Consider the following 24,062-nt stretch of genomic DNA (forward strand, 5'->3'; position numbering starts at 1 on the left):
ATATTACATAGAAACTATCAATGGCCTCAGATGTCATGTCAGAATTAGGTCGTCCTGATGGTGGCTTTTTCCCCTGCAAAATCCTGCAAGGAAGACTTATTTACATCTCCTTGCCTTGTGCTGTAATTTTAAGTTTTTGCACGGGTATCTACTTAGCACTTGAGAAATGCCAACTCCAAATATGGAATTATTACGTGCAAGCTTCATTCTTGGTTTCACATAACTTGCAGTTTGATTGAAAAATGTTGCATGCACTCAGATGGCATTTGTCAATATTCTCACTGTATTGTTTTCATGCATGGTACTTTACAATGTCCTCAAAACCCAGCATCACCAAATGAAATTAAACAAGCCATGCATGGCACAGTCCCCGTTAGTTATCAAATTTAAGATATATAGTTTTGTTTATAGTAATATAGCTGGAATATAACCATGTCAGGAATATGATTTTTTAACATTAAAATGATTGACATTTGTATCTGATCGTCAAACAAGTACTTGTTCATATTGAGAGATATTGCTCTGGAACAGCATTCAAAATCATCCATTTTGAATACATGTATATATAACATGATGTATAACGAATATATAAAATTTAAATATAAGTCCAAGCATTTAAGAGATATGGCTCTAGAAGCCCAATCATTAAAACAAAATGGCCACCAGTCAGCCATTTTGAATCCAATCTGAAAAAAAAAATGACTAGCATCAGGAACCCGTAATGTCTAATGTATGTACCAAGTTTGAACGAAATCCACCCATAAATGCTTGATATTTGATGATTTTTTAGCACAATAATGACCACCATTCTGCTATTTTTATGACATGATGTATAATGAATATTTAAAATTTGAAAATATTATCAGTCAAAACAAGTCTGAGATACGAGTCTAGACAGCCATTTTGAATCAGATCTGAAAAATAAATGTGCATCAGACCTGTATGTCTAATATATGTACCTAGTTTGAACGAAATCCATCCAGAAATGCCAGAAATGCTTGATATTTGATGATTGTTTAGCACAAAAAAGGCCACCATTTGGCCATTTTGAAAAGGATCGTCAAACCAATATATCTATCTATGACATTATGTATAATGAATATTTAAAAATTAATCAGTAAAAGCAAGTCAGAGATATGGCACAAGAACCACATTCATGAATACAAAATGGCCACCAGTTGGCCATTTTGAATCTTATCGGAAAAACAAAATTATTTGCATCAAGGTCCCATAATGTCTAATGTATATACCAAGTTTGAAGAAAATCTATCTGTAAATAGCCGAGAAATGGTTGATTTTTAGGATTTTTTAGCACAAAAATGGCCGCCATTCGGCCATCTTGAATCAGATCATGAAACAAATTGACGTGCATATGTATATCATGTATGATGTATATGTATGTGTGAAGTTTGATTGTGATTGGTCCAGACATTTCTAAGATACAGGTCCGGACTCGCACACGCACGGTCGGAGGTCAAAACATAAGTCCCCGTTTTCGGACTGCGTCCGAACGGGGACTAAAAAAAAAGTGTGCAGTATTTGCTAAATTAGAAGTGCACATGTTTATACACAATGGTATACTACCCTGGTAGATCATTGAAATACTCATTTATGTAAGCACATGTGCTAATAGAAAAAATATGCTTACATCCAAATTCCAAAAACTGTATACTGCCATCCAGATAATACTAGTTGCTACAAGAATCATGCAATAATTATGGCCACTTGTACAAAAGGAAATTACACATCTCCATTTCAAATCATGTTGCCACCATCCACCCAATATTGGACAAATAGCAAAAACTGTCAGTGTACTATCTGCTGAATAGACATGCAATTCGTGAGGGGGCAGGGGCTAATTCGATGCCAAGTTTGAAAGCAAACAGTCATGATACACATTTGTAAAGTTTATTTTTTTTTTATTTCGAGACACTCAACAAAAAATTGACACTGCTCTTGATGTGATGGGGATGAACAAATAACCGACAGTGCATTTCTACAAAAAAATACAGTAACTTCATTTTAGAATATTTGACCAGGTAACAAATTACAGTACGTTGAATTCTTTCAAGAGTGAAAAAACAAAGTTTCAGTATTCTTAATGAGATCTTGGCAGCCATTCTCATATAAGGTCTCTATCATTCCTTCAATCATCATTTATTCAAAAGCTGATGATGATATTCTAAAAAAGATGAACACATTCAGCACATTATTGGTTCTATGAGAGATATGCTTCCAGTAAAGCAATATGATATACATGTATTCTAATACATGGGACTAACAAAAATAACGAGTTGCAATGAACTTTTATCGCAAATGTTTTTAAGATTCTCTGACAATATGGGATCAAACATGAAAAATTTACCTTTGATTTGGTGCCACTTTAGTTCTAGGAGACAAACTAAACTTGGAAATTTTGGGTCTAAAACATATTGTTGCTTAAAATCATTCCTTATTCAGTATTAAATCTGTTACTCAAATGTTCTCAGCAAACAAAAAGCATGCTGGCTAGAAAAAAAATTACTAAGACAGTGTGTCTGAATTTGGAAAAAGCACCCCCCCCCCCCAAAGAAGTGACACGGCTAATGGTTTCTGGGAATGTACGAGATCATCAATGTCAACACAATATGGCGGGTATGCGACGCCTTAATTTATTCACAGAATCAATTTAATCGCTGAGATCCATGTCCATCTGTTCAGTATTTTCTTGGGGACTTTCTTTTTCTTCTTTTATTTCTGCATAATCACTGGTGGGAATGTCTTCGGGTTCCTGCTCATCTTTAGAGCCATTTTCTTGTTCTTTCTCTTTGTCACTATCATAGCCTTTCTCTTCCTCGTCATAATCTCGTACAACAGTAACTTTTACATCTTTATCTGTAGATTTACTCTTTTTGCGTTCTCTCTCACGTTCTTTATCCTTTTTGTGTTTTCTGCTTCTTTCTCGCTCGCGGTCACGCTCTCTCTCTCGTTCCCGGCTGCGATCACGTTCTTTGTCTTTCTTTTTGCGCCTGGAGAAGAAATGTAAATTGTAATCCTGAGTGGAAAAGCTGTGAATCCAAAGATTCAACAATATACCACCATTCAGTTTCCTTTTTTTACTTGAGTCAACTTTTGTCACATTAAACAAAACCAGTTATTGACGAGATAGTGCCCGTCCATCTTTTAGTGTTTGTGTGAATTATAAGTAATGACAAATGTACATTATAATTAAAAGTTGTGAGTATGCAAAAAAACAAAAAAAAAGCATGTCCGAGAAATGATAAATTCAAAATGGCTACCAGTCGGCCATTTTAAATTATATCACAAAGAAATCTTGCATACATCAAAACCATCACCCAAGGTCAACAAAACAGTACCTTTTCTTGAAATATTGATAACTAAATGTAGACAGAATGTTTAAGTTATGACAATATTTACACAATTCATAAGAAATTTTATTTTAAAACAAAATATATATCCTCTAATTTTCAAAATTGTGAAATAATAGGTCAATTAATTGTTTACTAACTTCATTCGCCTTGGGGAGCCTGAAGACGATCGAGATGCTCTCTTTTTTGGCGACTTTGATGTTCTGCATTTTGGCGATCTGGAAGTTCTACGTTTTGGTGATCTGGATGGTCTTCGTTTAGGAGTTTTGGATCTTCGTTTTGGCGATCTGGATGTCTTTCTCTTAGGTGATCTTGATGCCTTCCTTTTAGGTGTTCGGGATCTTCTGGTTCGAGATCTCGATCTACGCGGTTTGGAACGGCTACGACTTCGTCTGCGACGATCCCTACAACAACACCACAGAAATAGAGACCAAATAAATAAAAACTAAGATATTACAGGACTGTCATAATGTTGCAGTTGTAAACTTAAAACCAGCGATAGTTCATGTGTGTAACAGAATTCAAAAAAGTCTGGTTCAGAAGACTTCATAAATAATTGGAATATGGGTGTTTAAAAAACAAACTAAATAAGCAAGTATGATGGCTATCCACAAGCAATAAACAATATATTGTACTTAATCATTAGTGGCAGTCAATAAGGAGTGAATTTGAGTTTAGTTACATGTATCTGCACTTTTTTAAAGTAATAGGTTTATCTACGGTTATGTATTTATCAATGACTGCAATTTTTCCTGCGAATGTATCTTTAATATAATTTCTTCTTTAAGTTTGAACAAAATGGACATAATTTCCCATTGTATAGACATCTTAAATACAATTTTCTAAAAAGATATTAAAAGAGAAGAAAAATTAACTTACAAAGAAAGAAGCACATTGTCAAAGCACGTTGTAGTAGTGAGGATTTGTACTACACAATGTGGAGCAGTTTGTTTGAAAGCATACCATATTATATAATTGTCAGTTTGTAACATGCTAGTATTGTCATGTATATCATTCTATTGGCTTAATGCTCAGTTTGTAAGAATAAATACTCAACAAAATTTATTATCATTCAGGAAATATTGTAAGCAGATTTATATTAATAAAAGCAAATAATTATAAAAACTAACTGGTAGCAGAAAATCTGATCTAATCGATTTAATACTTCAAGCTCCAAATTGCCACGATTTTTGTAGTTCACAAGAAATCCTCAAATTTTGTAGTAGTAAAACCTAAGGTCGACTAAGGTTCATTGTGACATAGAACCAAATCTTCAAAATTACTAGTTATGAATTGTTTACATCGTGCACAAAAATGGAATTTTTTTGAAAAACAAGTTTCAGCTTTAATAAAGTGGTCCATGAGACTTGGTAATATGAACAGATAAGTATACTAATGTATGGAAAGGCTAACATTTAGCCCTGCTAAATTTTGTAGTAGTAAAACCTAAGGTCGACTAAGGTTCATTGTGACATAGAATCAAATCTTCAAAATTACTAGTTATGAATTGTTTACATCGTGCACAAAAATGGAATTTTTTTGAAAAACAAGTTTCAGCTTTAATAAAGTGGTCCATGAGACTTGGTAATATGAACAGATAAGTATACTAATGTATGGAAAGGCTAACATTTAGCCCTGCTATGTACACTGTCATTTCATGAAGCTTTTAAAACAGTTCCAACTCAACTCTCACTTTCAACCAGAGAACTTAGAAGGGTCAATGTCAGTTTTTGTGTTAATTTTGTGTATAAAATTTAATGTGAATGTTTTAAATCATATACTGCAGGAGGAACATAATGGCCACCCACTGGCCATCACTGACTTTTTATCAGTGAAAGACCTTTTTTATGTGGTTATTGGCTCCAAATGTAAAACATAAATACAGAAGTGATATTGCAAAACGTTTTTCAGTATTTCTAAGAAGGATTTCTCACTCAACCAATAATTTTGAATCACACAAATCCATGCCCATTTGTTACATAAACACTGATTGGTTGCTCTCAATGTAAGATTAATTTCAATGTGCTGACAAAAGGGAGGATGAGTTGGAACTGTGCAAAAAGCTTTCTTATAATGTAAGTTCATGTATTCCACGAAGTGAATGAATACAACACAAATAAATACCGTTTGTTATTTGTCCCTGTACCAACAACAGGACTGTGGACAAATAAATGTAAATACTATTCAATCAAATTGGATAAAATATGCAAAAAATGAACATTGTATAACACTAAACTGGCACTCAAATGTTATACTCGCTGCACTGAGACTCAAAATCAGACTTGCTTTTCAACTCTTTCAATGCCAAAATTTAACAATAATTTCAACAAATAAAGCTGCTGATTTCGATCAAAATTTTCAAAAAAAAAATGTGGGCAAATTTACATGTTTGCCTTTGGCATTAAAAAGGTTAAAAATGCCATTATTGCGAAGACTATTATGATCATTTAAATTAAAATGGGGCACATATTGTTATTCTTGAAAAAAATTAAGTCTCCTCTCAATTTATTGCCATCATTCTGAGTAGTTTAAATTTGTTTGATTAAGTTTCTCTGACAACTTTAACACAAGCTGCAAATTAAACATTTGTTAATAAAAAGTGGCAAGAAATAAAACTAACACATAAGTTAATTTCGCTGCCACAGATGACTAACTTGATTTAAATTTTTAGGACACAACTATCGATTTAAAAGATTTTTTTCAATTGTCTTGTTAACTACATGATTTGCTATTATTCGACGACGATATGATCTACAGGAGGCACATTTCAGGTGACTTAATTCCATCTACGCCTAACCCAATCACTAATGGTAAAATTTGGCAATGCAGAAATAACTGGTTACGAGAATCTAATAACACTGTATTATTAAGTAAAAGCAGTGTAACAACGGTAAAAGGTAATGTATTATACAAAGTACAAAATAAAACACGAGTAAATACCGTTTGATATCATTCCCTGTACCATTAACAGGGCTGTGGATATAGAATGCAAATCAATTAAAACTCAATAAAATATGCACCAAGTTATGATAATTATACCACTTGCTTGCAAAATTTGAGAAACGTGGCATCGAATTGATAAATTTCAGTCTGTTGTCTAAAATTATGTGAGAAAATGAAAAATACTGACTGATCTGAATGATGGTAGAAGTAGACAATTTGCATACAAATTTGCATAATACTGTTAAAATATTCAAGACAGGTGGTCTCTTTCTGTATCATAATTGTGAAATGAATTTCATTTGTAAGACTAAGGCAATGTAATACAGTACTACTGGACACTCGCATGTTCAGGGGTGTGTTAAGCGAGCTTAGCAAATGTACAATATGTATATAATAGTATATTGCAACATGTAATGAGCGTACATGATCAAAAATATTATAGATCACAATGCAATGTCAAATAGGACATGGACATACCTGCTTCTACTTCTAGAGTAGCGGCTTCGGTAACTCCGAGGTGGTGTGCGCGACTTTTTATAATCTCTGAAAAATAAAAATAACAGTTAACAACAATTTGCAAAACATTGTTTTATTTTTAAATCACATGATCCTGGGCTCACACTGGAATGTTTGAAGAGCTAGTAAAATTAAGAAAGAAAAAGAGAAATAGCAAATATTTTCCATATACAATGTACATACTAATGTAATCAGATTTTTATTAAATTTGGGGAAAAAAGATAGGACCGATTCTTTGAGATCTACATCACACCTGTCTCAAGCTTTTTTTTCAGAAATAAGGCAACCACTGGCTGACGTGAAATAAAAATTACCTTGATCTTGACCTTGAGCGGCGCCTACTCGGTGAGCGAGACCTCCTACGACGAGGACTACGAGAACGTCTTTTTGGAGGTGGTGTTCTGGATCTAGAACGGCGAATCTTCGACCTAGACCTTTTTCTTGACCGTGAACGAGATCTTCGTCTCGATCGTGAACGAGATCTTCGTCTTGAACGAGAGCGCGACCTTTTGCGTCTCTCTTTGGATTTTGAGCGAGTTCGACTTTTGATCAAGGGTACGATATCTGTTTCAAACACTGTGAAATGAGACAGAGGGAAAATATATAAAGAAACAAAAGGAGCATCATTAGATTGATTCATTCAAGTAATTTTCTATTTAGAGTTGAGACCCTGACAATTACGCCTGCTACTTCTCTCCAGGATGACGTCCACACAAGGCAGGGAAGGCGTATGGAAGAAAAACATACATCATTTTCTAAGACGTAATTGCAAGATGGATAAATTATTACAAGTATTTACCAGTATTACTTGAGTCTGGCTTCAGATCCAGCTCTACAAGATAAAAACACAATTGAGATGGCCACATGATGGAAACGAGACACGATTTTAGAAATACAAAGAGCAAGTCAGCCACCTTCTCATTTCAAATCCCTGTAAACGAACATTTCAGCAATCGGCAAGGTGCATGCCATGCAAATACAGTACTTCCTGTGGAGAACGTCACAAACAATAAATTAACTGTTCCATCCTGAAAATTGACCAACCCAACTCTTGTAAGCACATTCATTTTTCAACTGTCAAGATTGTTTAACTTGATGAAGTTTCTTGTTTAGACCAAAAAGTCAGATGGAAACTTCAAATTTTTTTTTATTCTCGCATTTGGTAGTATGGTTAGGTATTTATTGTATTTCCTAAGAAGACGCATTTTTTGCAAAGCCTTTTTTTTGCCTAAAAAAATTATCAGCTGGAGGGCAAAATTTGAATGGATGGAAAAGCAAATTCACTGCTTGAGACAAACAGGTTGAAGTGTCAATATACGACACATGTAGCAGAGGAAGACAACAAACAACATGTATATACGACGGCACAAACAATTACATAATATACCTGTCAAAAAAAAAAAAACAATAACATAAACATAAACTACCAGACATAAGGACATTTAAAGAAGGAAGACATGACAGGAAACATGAACAAAATGAAGTGAACATAGTATTAGTAGTAACCTATTGTTTCAATAATAAACTACTGATGGTATTTTAATTTAGCAATTACATTACATTCAGAACATTTCCATCTTTGCAGACACCTAAAGTTTTTTTTATAGTTGATGAACCCATTCAAGAATACAATCTCTATAGTAAACTAAAGGAAGGAATTAAACTCCATCTTTCTTCAATTTGACTTTCAAAAACTACTTATTTTCTGTTTTTAAAAATTATACTGCAATATTGGCAAATCACTCAAAATTATGTATAATTATGTTTGGCTGGCACCAACCAACATTCTGATTAGTCAATAACCAGCTTAACCCACTAGATGAAAGGCCATAGTTTTAGACCTGTGCATGGAAAAACCTGTACTTTCATATTGAGTGTTTGCGTGCAACTGAAAAATTCACTTATGATATTATAAATTTTATTTACATTTGATAGAAACCAACTAATAGATATTTAGTATGTTATTATAATCACGACTGCGTAATAATGAATTTTGTAACACCTCAAAAACAAGAGTTATTCACCCGTGAAACCGGATTACACTACTGTGAACATTTGCTGCATCCAGCAATGGGGTAGTGTTTTTATTTGAAACTAGTTCTATATATTTCATTAACAAAATTTAATATTTAATGTGACATTAAAATCAATTGGAATTTGTTATGTTGAAATACCAGCATTTTTTTGGGGGGATTGTAAGCTTAGAATCAAGTTGAGGTCTTTTACAATAGTCACAGAAAAAAAGCATTCTCTCCCTTCTCAAAAGGTGATAGATGAATTAATTCAGAAAACAATAATAATAACAAAACAAGTTAACTGACATTAAAGCAACATAGACATCATGGCACTCTTTTCTACTTCAACGTTGAGCAACTCGATTGAAAGGAAACTCAGATGTCAGTTGTTAATCACTGCCACGAATGACCCTTCTCTACAAAACAGATAGGTGACAACAAAGATGGACAATGTGCAGGAGACAAGCGATTTACATTGCAGTGATCTCAGAAACCTTTAGGGTAGCAGGGGCTGCTACCTCGTGCCATTTACACTGATATTCGGGGCATGCCACAACAAATCATTTCATGTCAACTGATCTACGGGTAATCAATTATTATCAGACTGTTATAAATATTTACTATTCCCAGTGTTTTAATTTACACATCAAACTTCACACAGAAACAGCACTGAGAATTGCCGACAATGAATGAAAGGTATTAGGAAGCTTGGTTTGTGTTGCATATTAAGATTGAAAGCAGACTAACAAACACAGAAACACGCTATGCTAGAATCCTGTCAATCTCGAGACTGCTTGAAAGCGATGATGAAATTGAGAAGTTATTCTGGATCAATAAATCTAACACGACTTGTAAATGTCTTTTGAAGTGGATACACCACTGGAAAAAGGTGTGCCGAAATGGTCAGATGACAACATTTCTGACTATTGACGACACATTTTTTCAGTAAATAAGACCCAAAATTGCTGTAGATGCACATTTCCATAATCATCTGTTAAGTTTATTTACTTACTAATCAAGACACGAATGCAGTGGGGATGTTTAGCAAGCACAATTAACTTGCGTTTTGAGGGCGAAAAATAAATTACAAACAGATTGACGGAAATGGACACTTTTTTTACTGTTAAACACGAGTATGTAAATTACTAGTACATGATGCACAAAGCGGTTAAGGGAGCAGTACAAGTTTGTGCGCTATAGTTTTAATATGCAAATTAGTCGCAATCCTGAGACAATTTACTGGGGCGAACACTGCAGTGGCAATGAGGAAAGGATTTTTAAATTGGAAACAACAACTAGCAAGTAACAAAGGTTTTTGAAAGTTAAACAATGTCTTGTTTTTTCTTGGGAACAAATATTCTCTCCCTTTCTCTAAGCAGCATATTTATTATTCTGCATGATCATGAAATTAAAACCGCATCCAGCTATAGCCATGGTGGCATGCTTACAGCTAGTATTACAGGTATTTTGGACTACCAACATAAATACTCTGAGGGAACCTGGAGATAACAATACAAGAATGACACAAACAAACACACCTGGATCAATGGCAGCTTGGATCAGGGCTTGCGCGTCTCTTACACGCTTCATTGCTTCCTCCATTTCTCTTGCGGCAGCTTCTGGCGTCTTCGTTTGTGGTTTGACAATGGCATTGTTGGAATGGTTGATTCTGATGGTAGGAGAAACAGACAGCTGATGTTATTGAAAGTCCATTTATATAGGGAAGAAATGTGTTAACTCCATATTGAATTTTGCAAAGAATTGTGGGATAAAAAATTGAACTATAGATACCTCTACTTTACTTGTATCTCTATAAATCATAAAAAAAAATTAGTGACATACATGTATAAACAGATCCATTAATCTATTAGAAATGTGCTGAATCACAACTTACTTAAGGGGCCTTCCACCAAACATGACTCCATTGTAAGTCAGTGCAGCAGCAACAGAATTCTGATCACTAAATTCGACAAACGCAAACCTGGTGGGTTGAGTTTCATCGCCAGCCATGCGTACGTATTTAACCTCTCCAACTTGTGAAAAGAAATTTAACAACTGCTCTGCTGTGACAGTCTGAAATAATAAGAAATGACAAAACATTAAAGGCCGTCTAAAATGAACCCTGTCTAAATCACACCTATACCAGTTCCTCCCACATATATATTACATATACTGACTATCTTTGAAAATGACCTTTTATTTAGGCTTCATTGCACAATAAGTTTAGTAGTCCTGTAACAGAAACTTATTAATGCATTAAATTACCATAGATACATTTAAGGCAGCATGAGCTGAATTTGAACATGTTGCTGCCCATATGCAATGCATCATGGGAAATCTTTCCATAGTGCAATTATTATACTGGAAACTCTCAGAAATGATAATACAAGTTCCTGACACTGTATTGTCATTTATTTCAACACAGGCCATGAGTTGACAAAGAAATGCTAGAAAGTTTTTCTGTGGGAATTGAATTCAAAGTTCTTTGATGTTTTATTGAAAAACTAACATACAATATATTCATGCTGCTTTACAATTACAAAAGCTATATACAAGTATACTATGACTAATAAACACTATTCCATTTACCTGAGAATCAAGATTGCCGACATAGATTGTTCGACGTATTTCTTCAATCTTGGAAGGATCAACATTTCCTGGTAGCGGTGGTGGCTGCGGCAAACCTAGAGCTGCAAGTGTTGGATCAAATGGTGCTGTAATCTGTGCTGCACCCGCTAATCCAGCCAGTGGAAGCTAAAAATAATAATAAATATTATAGTTGTTTCAACGAAAATGTCGCCCCAATATTCACATACTATATCAGTGTTCTCCACAAATAAAATTTGAAGAGAGGTGCTAATTTGGCATATCTAATTTGCATATAATTAGCATACTAATCAAAAATTTCAAAGACAATTCTTAGCACTTTTATATTTACATCAATCTCAAATACTGCGTACAAGTACTATAATAATGTTCTTGAATTATTTTGATGAATAAATTAAACCACTAGATGTCAAAAAAATATCAACTTCGACAGATAAAAAATATAATGTTATTCTTTGTAATGGAACAAGATGTGAAATTCTAGCCTTTCATTCATTTCTTTTAAATTTCTTTCAAGTATTTTTGTTTTCATAAATTTTATAAATGCATTGACATATTGTAATAGTTGAATAACTCAAGTAATAATAAGAAAAATATTTTCACATAACAAAATTACCATTCAAAAGAAAAAATTGAATCCGATGACTGTGAATAAATGTATCATTATGTTAAATTGTATTGTGGGTACTGAGGTCAAGGGTCAAACCAGCTACCGTGTCATCCATGTTTTTTAATGTTTACCGTACGTTTTGTTTTGGTGATTCTTTAGATGATTCTTTTTACTTTTCGCCAATTAAAGGCAAGTAACAAGCAATTGGACCAATAAATTGTTGCTGGATTTCTGTTCTCAAGTATCTAAGCTAATTCAGAAATGTTGAGGGAACTTGTTTTGACGCTCCCATGGTGAGATTAACGTGGGAATTAACGCAATGTTTGTGACAATCACTTCACGCGTCTAGCCATTGTTTTTTGTTTATTTATTCAGCCAGTTTTTCCCCAGACATCCAATCTATTGTACTAGTTGTCATCTATGCCACTATCCGTCTCTTAGTTCTTTGTTTTATCGCCTGTCAATTACCGTAATAAGAGGTCTCCCAATAACGTCGTCGGGACATCTTCCAGGACTCGTGAAACAGCTGTTCACCGAAAACAAAGGAGGGCGCTGAAGATAAATAGAGGGATGCTACAAATTGAAGAGGGGTGTTGCGTTGCGCCCCTTTTAAACTCCTTGTGGAGAACACTGCTATATACACTTACAAATTCATGAAAACTACTCAAGTTGTTATCAATTTTGCAGCATTATAGACAAACTATAGAATGTGTTACTTTCAATAATGCAAACAAAGTTTTAAGTCAACAATGTTACACATGCAGTGTTACATACCTGTCCGAGTATTGACTGTGATGGTGTCGGTAATAAACCCCCTCCAGGTGCTGGCATCAGACCAGCAACTGCATTGGCAGGGGCTGCTATCATCAAAGCTTTGCTTTCATCAGGAATTGTACCTAAAAACAGATAACAAGTTCTACTGTTATGTTTTTTAACAGTATTATTTTAAAATTTGTTTATTTTGAGAGACAAATTTGTGTGTGCCAATGAATATTGTACTTTGGTTATCATAATACTTACCATCTCCACATGGCACAACAATTAATGCCCTGTCAATAAACACTGTATTCGTCAAGTGTTGGGCTACACCCACAGATGTTGAATCCTCATACTTCACAAAACATACACGTGATGTCACCGGGATTATGGAATCTCTGAAATAAAACACAAAAGTGAGTATTGAGATTACAGTGGCAGATGAAATACAACCTATATACTGATGTACTTGTGTGGAATGTGTTAATAATGAATGACAAAGATATATTTCCTGTGGATAACCAGTAATTCTGTAATATAAAAATAACTGACAACTCTTTTGTTTGAAACGAAAAGAAACATTCAAACAGATTGCATTGGTCAGATTTTGTGCACTTTGCTTTCTAGCAATAGACCATTTTCCTTTCACTGCAAGATCCCGGTATCTAAATGCAATATTCCCCTGTCAAAAATTAGCCTTTGGACTTTCAAGTTCAAAAAACAAATCATTCAATTTTTGTGGCAGACGTTTGATCCATGTCTTTCCTCTCAATCTGTGAGATCTCGCAGTTGAAAGGAAAACAACCATTTGGTGCTCTTCAACTTATTTGAAGTAACAAACATGATCATCAATGTATTTGCCGATGGGTGTCTTATCATGAGTGTTGTTCCATTAACAGCAGATTATAATATCACAGCGAGTCTCTCTATAAACCAGTCTCAAAACAGATTGCATTTCATGTAAACAGTGCTTGTTGCAGACTAATAAACGATGACACAGAACATGAACTAGCACAGAAATTGGCCTTGGGCAGTGAAGTTAACATTTGATGACAAAGATCATAAAACAGTTGAAAATGCTACCAGCCAACTGGATTTTAGAATATTTAAACAGACTTCAAGCTATTCAATTTTCAACATCACTTCTAGCAATTTTTAAATAAATAAAAATCAGGACAAGGGGGGACATTTGAAACCAGTCTGTATATACATTGTAGCATGCTTTGCGTCTTGAATTTTTGCTTGAAACAAAATTCCTTTTTTGAGGCATAATTTTTGATTTCTAGTCACCTCGACCCCTATCCCGTTCGACCCTGGACACCTCGACCCCAAGTTAGACACCTCGACCACTTGCCCCCTAGTCACTTCGACCCTCGGAGTTACAAGCTGTGCATCACTTCGACCCAAGAATTATACAACACTGTACGACAATATCATACTTTCCCCGAGTGTGTCGGCCACTGGGGTCGAAGTGACTAGGGGGTAAGGGGTCAAGGTGTCTAACTTGGGGTCGAGGTGTCTTGGGTCGAACAGGATAGGGGTCGAGGTCACTTGATTTCTAATTTTTAGTTACTGATATCGTCTGCGATTTACAAATGTTACCTCACACATGAGAGAGCATGCTGTTTCACAAAATGTTCCCATTTTGGGAATAGTTTAAAAACTCCATAACATAACATCATAACCCAAGATTGTACAATCGAAACAGAAAATCTGAAACGATTGGATTAAAATTCAAGACGGTACGATATACCTTTTTTGACTTGTACATTATTGTTACTGTCACGATAATTGTAGAGTGTGGTATTATTATTATGACACTTTTACCAGTCCTTGTATTTTCGCTCGTCTCGATCATGGCGAGACTCGAGGAGTTCTAGAAATTCAGTATTATTATTTCGAGTGTTGGGTAACCATCAGATCGTATACAAACTACGCCAGATGAACATTCAGCCAAAACAGTAAAAGGTTTACTTACTCCTGTGGAAATAGCTGAATCTCTTCGATGTCCCCGAGAAACCCGAACAACGTCTTCATTTGTTCCAACGTTGCCCCTGGAGCCACATTGGTGACTTGTATCACTTTCGTTGCACCCATGTTGGGTGTTTGTTTTTGTGGAACTCCAAATGAAAATACTTTCTTGTGTGTCCAACTTCACACAGATATCAAGATGGCTTTTTGCATTTAGTGGATCAACGTCAAATGAACGTTTAATCGTCGAACCTCATAACACAAAAAGATGATCAGGACGAAAGCTCACCTCGCACCTTCAACGCCACATCCTCGTTCGTGACATTATAATTATAAATGCGTTCACATAATACAAATATTAAAATATAGGTTAAACTCAGTATCATGAAGTTTATGATATTTAATAATCTAGTATTTATTGACATAAATAGATTTGCTATCTTACTACTCAACAAAACTTAAGTTTCCTAATTAAATTAAGTGAACGAGCCAGATTACCCAATCTGCTTTGGAATTTCCAATATGGCGGCTGTATTGAACAATTATTCTGGGAAATTGCCTCTTTTTATTCGGCCGTTGTAGTTATTTTGAAATAGTGGATCATAGCGACAGTGTCTCCCGTATCTGGTAAGTCTTATTCCTCTCTGCATCCTCATTTTTACTTAACCGATTATATACTATCGGAATACGATTTTTATGAAATTAAACAAACCCGTCGTAAGTACCGTCGGTGCGAGTGTGAAATGTGATTGACCGCGTGATTTGTTTTTGAAATTTAGGTGTCCCGAAACCCTGTTACCGTGCTACTATTTCGGCGTGATTCCTTATTATTTTTCGTACAAGTTAAGTGCACAATATGGATGATGTATTTATACTACAATTTTTGGAATCATCGTGGAAGTGTCATCCCTGTTTTTTTTAATGTGTTTCACGTTTTTTTCTTGCATCGTGGATGACCTGTGTCAATAATAATAATAAACACAACCATAGCTGTGATTTTTTTTTTACAATTTCCTGTACACAAGCCGCATATTCGATGTACTATGTAAATAGTGTAAGCTACTGTTATGATTCTGTCATTGGCAGATCGTCCACAGCATCTTTACTAGATTCTCTGATCCTAGTTTCTTGAGAAAAAAATATAATATTGAATTATAATTTATATGCAAATTTTTAGGTCAATTCGTAATATTGTTCCTTCCAATCAAATACATTAATCAGCTTTATGAATACCACTTCTAATTATTGTGGACAGGTTTTAGGTCGGCCTAAATTTGGTGTTGAACAGTATATACTATTTAGTTTCCTTTCACTTTGTCAACACGTTAATGTTTAGGCAGGGATAAAACACTGTACCGTAACAAACAACGAATGCATCACAAGTGTTAAACATGGCAGACTCCAATGTGCTATTCCTACACAGTGTTTTTTTTTTATATTTAAAATCAGTTTGATTTTAAACTTTTCAGTGGTCAGCAGATGGAAACTCAAAAACTAACAGTAGCCAGACCTGTCTCTTTTCCAACCGTAACTTAAAACAGTGAAATTATTGTATCTGTTCTCTTGGGAGTTGTTACCCCTGGTTGTTACCTTGACTATCAAACTTTACATCAAAATGTGTTATTGAATAGTTATTTACACCTCAAAATAATAGTATCTTCCATGATGTGACTGGCTGAAGAAATCATCTAGTGGTGTTAACATTGTTAACTGACTAGCAAATTTGCTTACTAATGTAATGTATTGGTGTTTGAGCGCTACGTGCGACACATGGTACATACAGGTGTTGCATAATAGGAGCCTGAAGGCAGTAAACCCTGACACCATGGGACACGTGGGTCTAATCACAGGAGAACATTGATACTCACAGAAGCCATAGCTGCTTGGGATAATTAAGATTTTTTTTTTTAAATTGTTTTTTGTGCCAGGCGACAGTTTCAGACATTGAATATCACTGTTGTCTCTCCTGACTTTTTATAATTAAGTTTGATGACAATATTCAATAATAATATCCGGATTGTATACCAGACAATATCAAGACTGTCCCAACTCGCTTATGGGGGGATGAGATGCACATGGTGGTAGGGCACTCATTACTTATTTAAAACATTTTGTTGTCCTCACTTATTCTAAGGTAGAGGGAGTTGGGGTTTCTGGTCAGTGTGCACTTCGCTAAAAAATGTATGGGCCAGTTTTTCCCCCTCTTATTTTACTACTACACAGCGCCCTCTAGTGTTTAACTGATTAAGCCTGCAAAATTTAAATACTAGTTGGCATCAAATAGACTAAAAGATTTTTTTTCATGCAAGGCCTTATATATTAACTATTTATACTATAAGCCTAGGATAAAAAAATATTAAATGGCATTATAACAATCTGATTTTCAAATAGTACATGTAGTAAAATCTACAGAGACAATGGATTAAATATATCGGTGGCAATGCCTAGTGAATGCTTATACTGTATTTGCTCCAATGTTGAAAGCTAATCTCCAATTGATTAGACTGGCTCATCCATAATAATTTTATCAAAAAGCATTCAGTGTTCTCCCCAGGCCAAAACAGCGTCGCGGGCCCTGACGCGATCGGATTTGCCTGCGACGCTATGTGTTTCCTCCGCGATGTTATTATTTATCCCGTGATCTGATTTCTTCAGTCTCTCACAGACTGTAAAGTTTCCTGGCTAACTAGTTAAATCTACAAATGCATTGTATTAACACCAATTTCCCGGGATAATCCCCTGTTGTTTCTCATTGGTTGGATATCGTTTTAAAAAAACAAAGCAGTTCTATAAAGACAAAGCCGTAAGCCCCGGTGTCAAACGCTCTTTGCAAAACGTATGTTCATATGCAAATGATATAGTCACATTTGGGGTCAAAAGCCACATGTTTCCAGTGTGTACGAAACGTATTTTCATTATTATTTTTAGAAATGTAGTCGTACTATTATTCCAAGTTTTGATTTTTGTCAGTATTTTTGATATTGTATTTGTTTTTTGAGATCAAAATGTGAAAAAATATATATTTATGATATAAACAACTTTGACCTCGTGATTGTGAATCCAAGATAGCGTCACCCACGTAAGATCCAGCGAGCGTGAACTTCCCACTCGGATCGCATATCGTGCTCAGATTCGGATGATTTAAGTGAAGCATAATTGAAAATAATATATTTATCAAGAAATCGGGAATTCTAATCAAGAAACGTGTGGAAATTGAAGTGACACTTGTGTTATTTCTTGGAAGAAAAGCCTCAATTTTACATGGTATAACAATGGCGACAATTCGTAATTCAGACCTCCGTTGTCTCGAATTGTTCACAATTGTGTTGAACAGACAACATCGATGATTAAAAAAAATACATAAAGATGAATAATTTCAGCCAGAAAAACTATTATTGCTCGAACATAGTAGCGTAAGTATCGTGACTCGTAACAGTTGTTGTACTTAAGGTGGAGATGCAGTTTATTTGGCTTGCTTTTTAATTGAGTAATTAGACAATGAAGATGGTATTATATATCCAACATGTTATATATTTTCTGAAAGCTTATTATACAAACTTTGTAAAACTTGTCTTTATTTTAAATATCCAGAATGCGTTTTTGATTTTGGGTCAAAAATATGCTTTTTTGGACAAAAGTGGTTTAAAAAAAATTAGCTTAAAAACTTCAAGTCCGTTTGTGGGTAAAATTACATCACTGGATACCTTGGTATACTACTAATTCAAATGCGTCCACTCATCTCTCTAACGGCTTTCAAAGTTGCACAGCATGACCTCAAAGTTCACTCTTTTCTATTTTTGCATAATTTATATATCCATGTTATTTGCGGACTTGTTATTTTTGTTCCACTCGCCGTAATAAACTGTCCGGACGCATTTTGAAGGAGGAACACCTTGTCAATAATGTGTGAAAATTTCGAGGCAAATGGCCAAAGCGTCTATCAGCTATTTTAATTTAAAACCCAAGAATTCACCAAAAATAGAAGACGAGAAAAGGCTAATTTGCATATTTGCGCGTTAAACCAGGAATTACTGCTTTGTCATACTTTTTAGACTATTGAAATTGAAAGTTAACGTATAGACATAGACATTTTATGTAAAATCGTTGGACCAAAACAACTGCTCTTGAATATATAAATCAGAAACACGTCATTCATACCAGTGTTTTGATGGGGTCGGTAAAAACACGTGGCAATGCCCAGTAAATATGACGTCATCTCATGAATTATTAAACAGGGGGCGGTCCTAGGAAGGTGACCTTTTATCACGATCAAAACATCATGGCTTCTCTTCGATGTATTTTCAATAAAAAATCTACAAGTATTTCAGAGCCTATGGTTTACCGTGAAGAGTACAAAGTGGGATATTAAATTATTTATCCTTGATGATTTTTATGTAGTATTGAGAACCAACTCCAGGAAGCGAACGCACAATAATGAATAATCGCGTAATCCTAGAATCGAAACGCGAGGCACAGAAGTTTTGTTCATCGTTTCAAATCCCATTTTTCCCACTGCAACATATTTGTTAAAAGAAATATTTGAATTCTGTTCGTTTTTTAAGGAGGCATTTTTATATTTTTTCCGATTTTGGCAACGCCTTATTCAGGGATTTTCTAAGACAGTCGCAGACAATCAGCGCACGGATGTACGTACAAAACATGCTGTTGTACTACCGTCGACGGTCGCCTGCAAGAAGAGAGCTCCAGCTCCTAACGTAAAAGTTTTAAAATTTCGACCGGTTTTAAATAATTTGTGTTGGAAATCTGACATGTTTTAAGAGTGCAAAATTAAGGTGCATTTTCGAGCGGTCGAATTTTTTTGAATAGAAATCGGCAAATGAAAAAAATAGGAGTGCTAAACAGTGTGCTTTGTTAGTTTAAAAAAATGGAATGTCCGTCAAATTGATATAAACTTCCCCATTTTTCACGGAAAAAGCAAAGGTCGTGGCCGAGTTGCATGCTAAAAAACTCAAAAATCAAAACAAAATCATCAATCAGTAAGTATTATGACAAGGAAAACAAAACATCAGACGCGGAGAAGCGGTCAGTGCGTCAAAAGAGTTGTTACCGTAATGTATCAAGTTACCTCTCTCTGTAATTTTTTTTTTCATTGAAATTATTTGGTTGTTTTCAATTAATTTTAGCGTACCTCTGCAATTTATTTTAGCATTGTCAGTTGTTTGCTTCATTGAATTAAACGGAGTTCGTCCGGTTGCAAACAAAGCTGTGTCACACCACCTTGCAAAACTTGCGAATGATCGAAGTACAGGTACCCATTGGACAAAAGATACACAAAAGTCTGTATCTCCCCAACCCAGTGCAATATATCCGGTTAGAATCAAAGCTCACGTGCCCCTTATTTGAGGGACCAGATTCTGCCGTAAATTCGGGATGGGATTTAGAAAATAAAATAAAATGGGATTTTTAAGGTGTATTTTGGCGTCATTTTCTAAGTTTTACCGTCATTGACGCTTATTCAAGAGTATGATGTTTATTGTGACTAGCGTGAATGGGTAAGCTTCGTTTCGACAATGAGCAGTTATCACTGTAAACAATGTTAAATTATTCTTCACATGCTCAGTTTATTTTTTGAGAACAATTATTTAAAAATAAAATCTCTCAGTCAATCAGAAACTCGGATTCATGCCTTCAGGGAAAGTCATGTTTGGACGCTCACATCGATTTTGTTTTTCGTTCGGTGGGCTGATGCCTTCAGTGTAGCTTTTGCATCTTCCGACATAGAAATCATCTGAATCTTCTTTCTACCTCTCTTTCTTTTCACACCACGCATAATGTAATGATAAAAATTAGGAAAAAACGCTGAGGAAATATAATGTTTGGTTTGCTAGCGAGCGAGAACTGATTTCAGAATAATTGCACATGCGCGTGAATTGAATGAACTATGACCCGTACAATATCGATTTGCATATTGTCAATCAAAGGTCCTGTTATTTGGTTACTCATGCAAATTAGGCAATTGGACATAAACATTGCCACGTGTGAGTGTTTTTTATTTTTAACCAGAAAATAAACAACAATTTTAACGGTGTTCCAATAAGAATTCATTGGTCAAATTTTCACAGAATGTTCTTTAGATAAAAATCTATATAAAAAACTATTTTTGATTGAAATTCACAAATAAACTGCATCTCTACCTTAACCGGAAAACAACAGAAACGGAAGACAAGCTATGAGAATAATCAACCCAATGTTTAATTTACCGGGACTGAACAGGGTTTTATAAAGTTGCTGATTGCTGGGCCAAGCAAAGGAACAGAAAACTCAGTATTTCTGCAGGACATTTGCAATACTAAACATGCAGTGCAATAATTGTATACAGATTGTACATAAAATAAATAGAAAAAAAGGAAAAAAACTGGTTTTGTTTTATTTCCCCATATGACAAACAAGATGTTAATTTATGCTAATTATATGCTAATTATTATGCAAATTAGCCGCGACTCTATGAACAATTTCTGGGGAGAACACTGAGCATTGAAGAAATGATCTCATAGACATGAGTGATAATAGAAGTTATATGCTGGTGCTGGAGTTAAGATCGCCATTGTGGTGTGTAAATACTAATAGTGTGGTGCACTTGCATGATGTAGTCTTGATGGAAATGTAATGAATGCGTAACACAAATACGATCAGTGGGTGACATTCTATAGTTCTACAGTATATCATACAGTCAAACTTGTGTTAACGACCACCTGTGCAGAGTGGCCACCTGCTCATAGCGACCACCTTAGTACAGTCCCTTCGCAATTTACACGTTAAAGACACTGGATATAGCGACCACCTGTCCAACGGACCAGCGACCACCCTATTGTAGACCTATTCATACTTTAACCTTTGTATAACGACCACCAACATTTTCATCAGACTGTCTCAGCAAAAAGACAATAGCTACTTGCGAATCGCTAACAGGAAAGTGGCCATATGTTACATTCAGATTACCGAGTACGCAATCTTTAGGGCTAATAGACAGGGGTGACCAACGCAACTTGGTTTGTGAAGTTGCGAAAAAGTAAAAAAAAAAGTTGAATATCATCTGAATGTAACGTCTGGAGACTGGAAAGATTTTAACAACAAATTAAAACAGTTTCATTCAAAGTTTGAAATGAAAAACTAGCTTGTTTCCGGTCGGTACTACCCCCGGTATACTATAGATCCCCAGCCGGCCAGCAGCACTTCTGTGGACTATCTCGCACATGAAGAGCAAATTCCCCCCGTCTCGAAAACAAGAAAAATGAACCAGTTTTATTAAATGAGAGATGTTTTATTTACCTTGTCGACATGAAATATCCAAACAAAATAATAAATAAAACATTCGTTTATTTCGTTTTCATCGCGGGATTGCAAAATCCGACCTATTTTAGCCGCCATGTTGTTTGTTGTTGATCGTTATAAATTATGCTAATGAAGCTAGTGCATGGGTAAAACGTATTGTTACTGGGGGGTCATCTCGGGGTTATTCTCAACGAAAGATGTTTTCTATTTTGATCCTCTTTTTTTATAAACGGTAATATCAATAATTTGCAATCGAGAAAATTCGTTTGGGCAGTTTTGACACGTCGATGCTTGCAACAAATAACTGTAAAATTGCGTGTACGATCACAGTGTTTCATTTCCGGTTCGTTTGACTTTCTGATTCAACACCGAGAGTTGGAGCACCTGTGGTTGGAGCAATCGTTATGAGTTTGGTCAATTTTGTTTATTACCAATGCTTCTTTATTTTTAATGCTTGTTTGTTTTTTCAATCACGGCAACTTTGCCTGTGCATTTTGTTACAGTGTACAATCGACAATACTAACGATGGGACTGATTACCGCCTGTGATGGAATATGTGTAAGAGACTGGGGAATAAGACTGCTTGGCGAGAGTGTGAAAGTACGAGCTGAAACGCCAATGCGGCCGATCGTTGACAATCGTTCTTATGCATTAAATACACCAATGAATCCATGGGCAGAATCACTTGGTTTCATTTTTGTAATTATCCAGATGAAAATGAGTGACTTTTATTAAAAAAGACCTATTCATTATAGGTTTGTTTTTATGTATTGCTTATGATCTCCCTTAAAATTCCGGCCCTAATTAATATTCATGATTAAATGAATAAATTAGGCCACCTCCATATAAAGACCACCTGTCTATAAAGGACAGTTTGGCTCAGTCCACTGACTGTCCTTTATGGACAGGTTTGACTGTATATTTAATAGTTCGACATTCTATTCTATAGTTTTGGGTGAATATTTAGGCTTACTTAACATAACAATGAATATAAAGGAGGGAATAGATTATTTTACGTTCACCGCAAGATCCCACATTATGTGTGAAATCAATGTAAAAACAGAACAGACAAAGGTCATAGCGCTGTAGTGCGCGAGATTGGACCAGGGTTCTGTCCAGTCTGATTTGAGTGCCGGTCACTAATTAATATTAATGAGGTCATTAATATTCACGAGCTAATTAATATTTATTTTGCCATTCTACGTGCTACAATTTAACTACTATTAATTATTTTAACTTTTATTTTAAATATTTCAATGTAAAATTAATCTGATTTGATAAAAGTGAAAAAATATGTACACTTTATTTTCGCAATCACTTCTATACTTATTTTGAGACATTGACCTCTGACCTGGCAGCTATTTTTTTTTTTCAAACCATGTCATTCGTTTGTTACGGCCAAAGTGGAAACAAAAATTTAATTGTTTTCTTTTCCAATGGATTGCTGGTAAATCACAAATCACATTAATAGTGAAAAATAAGTATTCCTTGTATCGCTGACTGAATATAGCTTATGAATTTAATTTTATGAACGAGTCATGAAGCCAAAAACATCAATGAATGTTACTGCACTCGATTGCAAGTGCAGATTAAACAAACGACAGCTTGGCTCATTGCTGCCGGTGAAGTGAGCAAGTTATTGTTACACTCGACAAATCCTACATACAACTGAACTTGCAATGGTAATTCTTCCTTCTGTTTATTTATCATTGTCTCCCCTTCCATTATCTTGATGTACAACTTATTCCGATCTGGTTCGTTTTTTAAAACTAACAGAATGTCAATCGGAGGTTAAAACAAAAACACATTAGGCCGATGTCACACGTGTACGTTGATTTTGCGATGTCTTCTTTCAAGTTTTGTTGTGTGTTAATTTTTGCATTGTGTTGTGTGTTAAAACCAACAAGGACAATACAATGATTGTCCAGTGGCTGACATCCTGTGTGTATCAAAAAAACAAATAAAATAGTGCCAGTCGCCAAC

General features: G+C 35.1%; 2 protein-coding genes across 6 annotated transcripts in view; one reads left to right on the top strand and one right to left on the bottom strand.

Annotated features, from left to right (window-relative positions):
• Positions 1–1,898: 1,898 nt before the first annotated feature.
• On the bottom strand, positions 1,899–15,105 carry LOC100370236 (uncharacterized). Of its 4 annotated transcripts, XM_006824255.3 has the most exons (13): positions 14,794–15,105; positions 13,080–13,213; positions 12,834–12,955; positions 11,432–11,596; positions 10,737–10,915; positions 10,381–10,511; positions 7,627–7,659; positions 7,142–7,403; positions 6,789–6,854; positions 6,309–6,341; positions 5,493–5,525; positions 3,509–3,772; positions 1,899–3,008 (listed from the first exon to the last, which is right to left on the bottom strand). In XM_006824255.3, the coding sequence occupies exons 1-13, from the start codon at positions 14,910–14,912 to the stop codon at positions 2,669–2,671; spliced, it is 1,881 nt and encodes a 626-aa protein (XP_006824318.1). In that variant the 5' UTR covers positions 14,913–15,105; the 3' UTR covers positions 1,899–2,668. The 4 variants fall into 4 exon arrangements, with proteins under 4 accessions (XP_006824318.1, XP_085359259.1, XP_085359258.1 ...); XM_085503133.1 differs by lacking the exon at positions 7,627–7,659; XM_085503132.1 differs by lacking the exon at positions 5,493–5,525.
• A 184-nt stretch (positions 15,106–15,289) lies between these two features.
• LOC100370386 (terminal uridylyltransferase 4-like) overlaps positions 15,290–24,062 on the top strand; it is a 35,068-nt gene continuing 26,295 nt past the window's right edge. For both annotated transcript variants that reach the window (XM_006824267.3, XM_085503135.1), the window contains exon 1: positions 15,290–15,413. The gene's annotated coding sequence lies outside the window, so the exon portion shown is untranslated. The remainder of the gene's footprint in view (positions 15,414–24,062) is intronic.

The sequence above is a fragment of the Saccoglossus kowalevskii genome, chromosome 9 (genome assembly GCF_978046115.1).
Source record: "Saccoglossus kowalevskii chromosome 9, keSacKowa6.1, whole genome shotgun sequence".
NCBI classification, from domain to species: domain Eukaryota; kingdom Metazoa; phylum Hemichordata; class Enteropneusta; family Harrimaniidae; genus Saccoglossus; species Saccoglossus kowalevskii.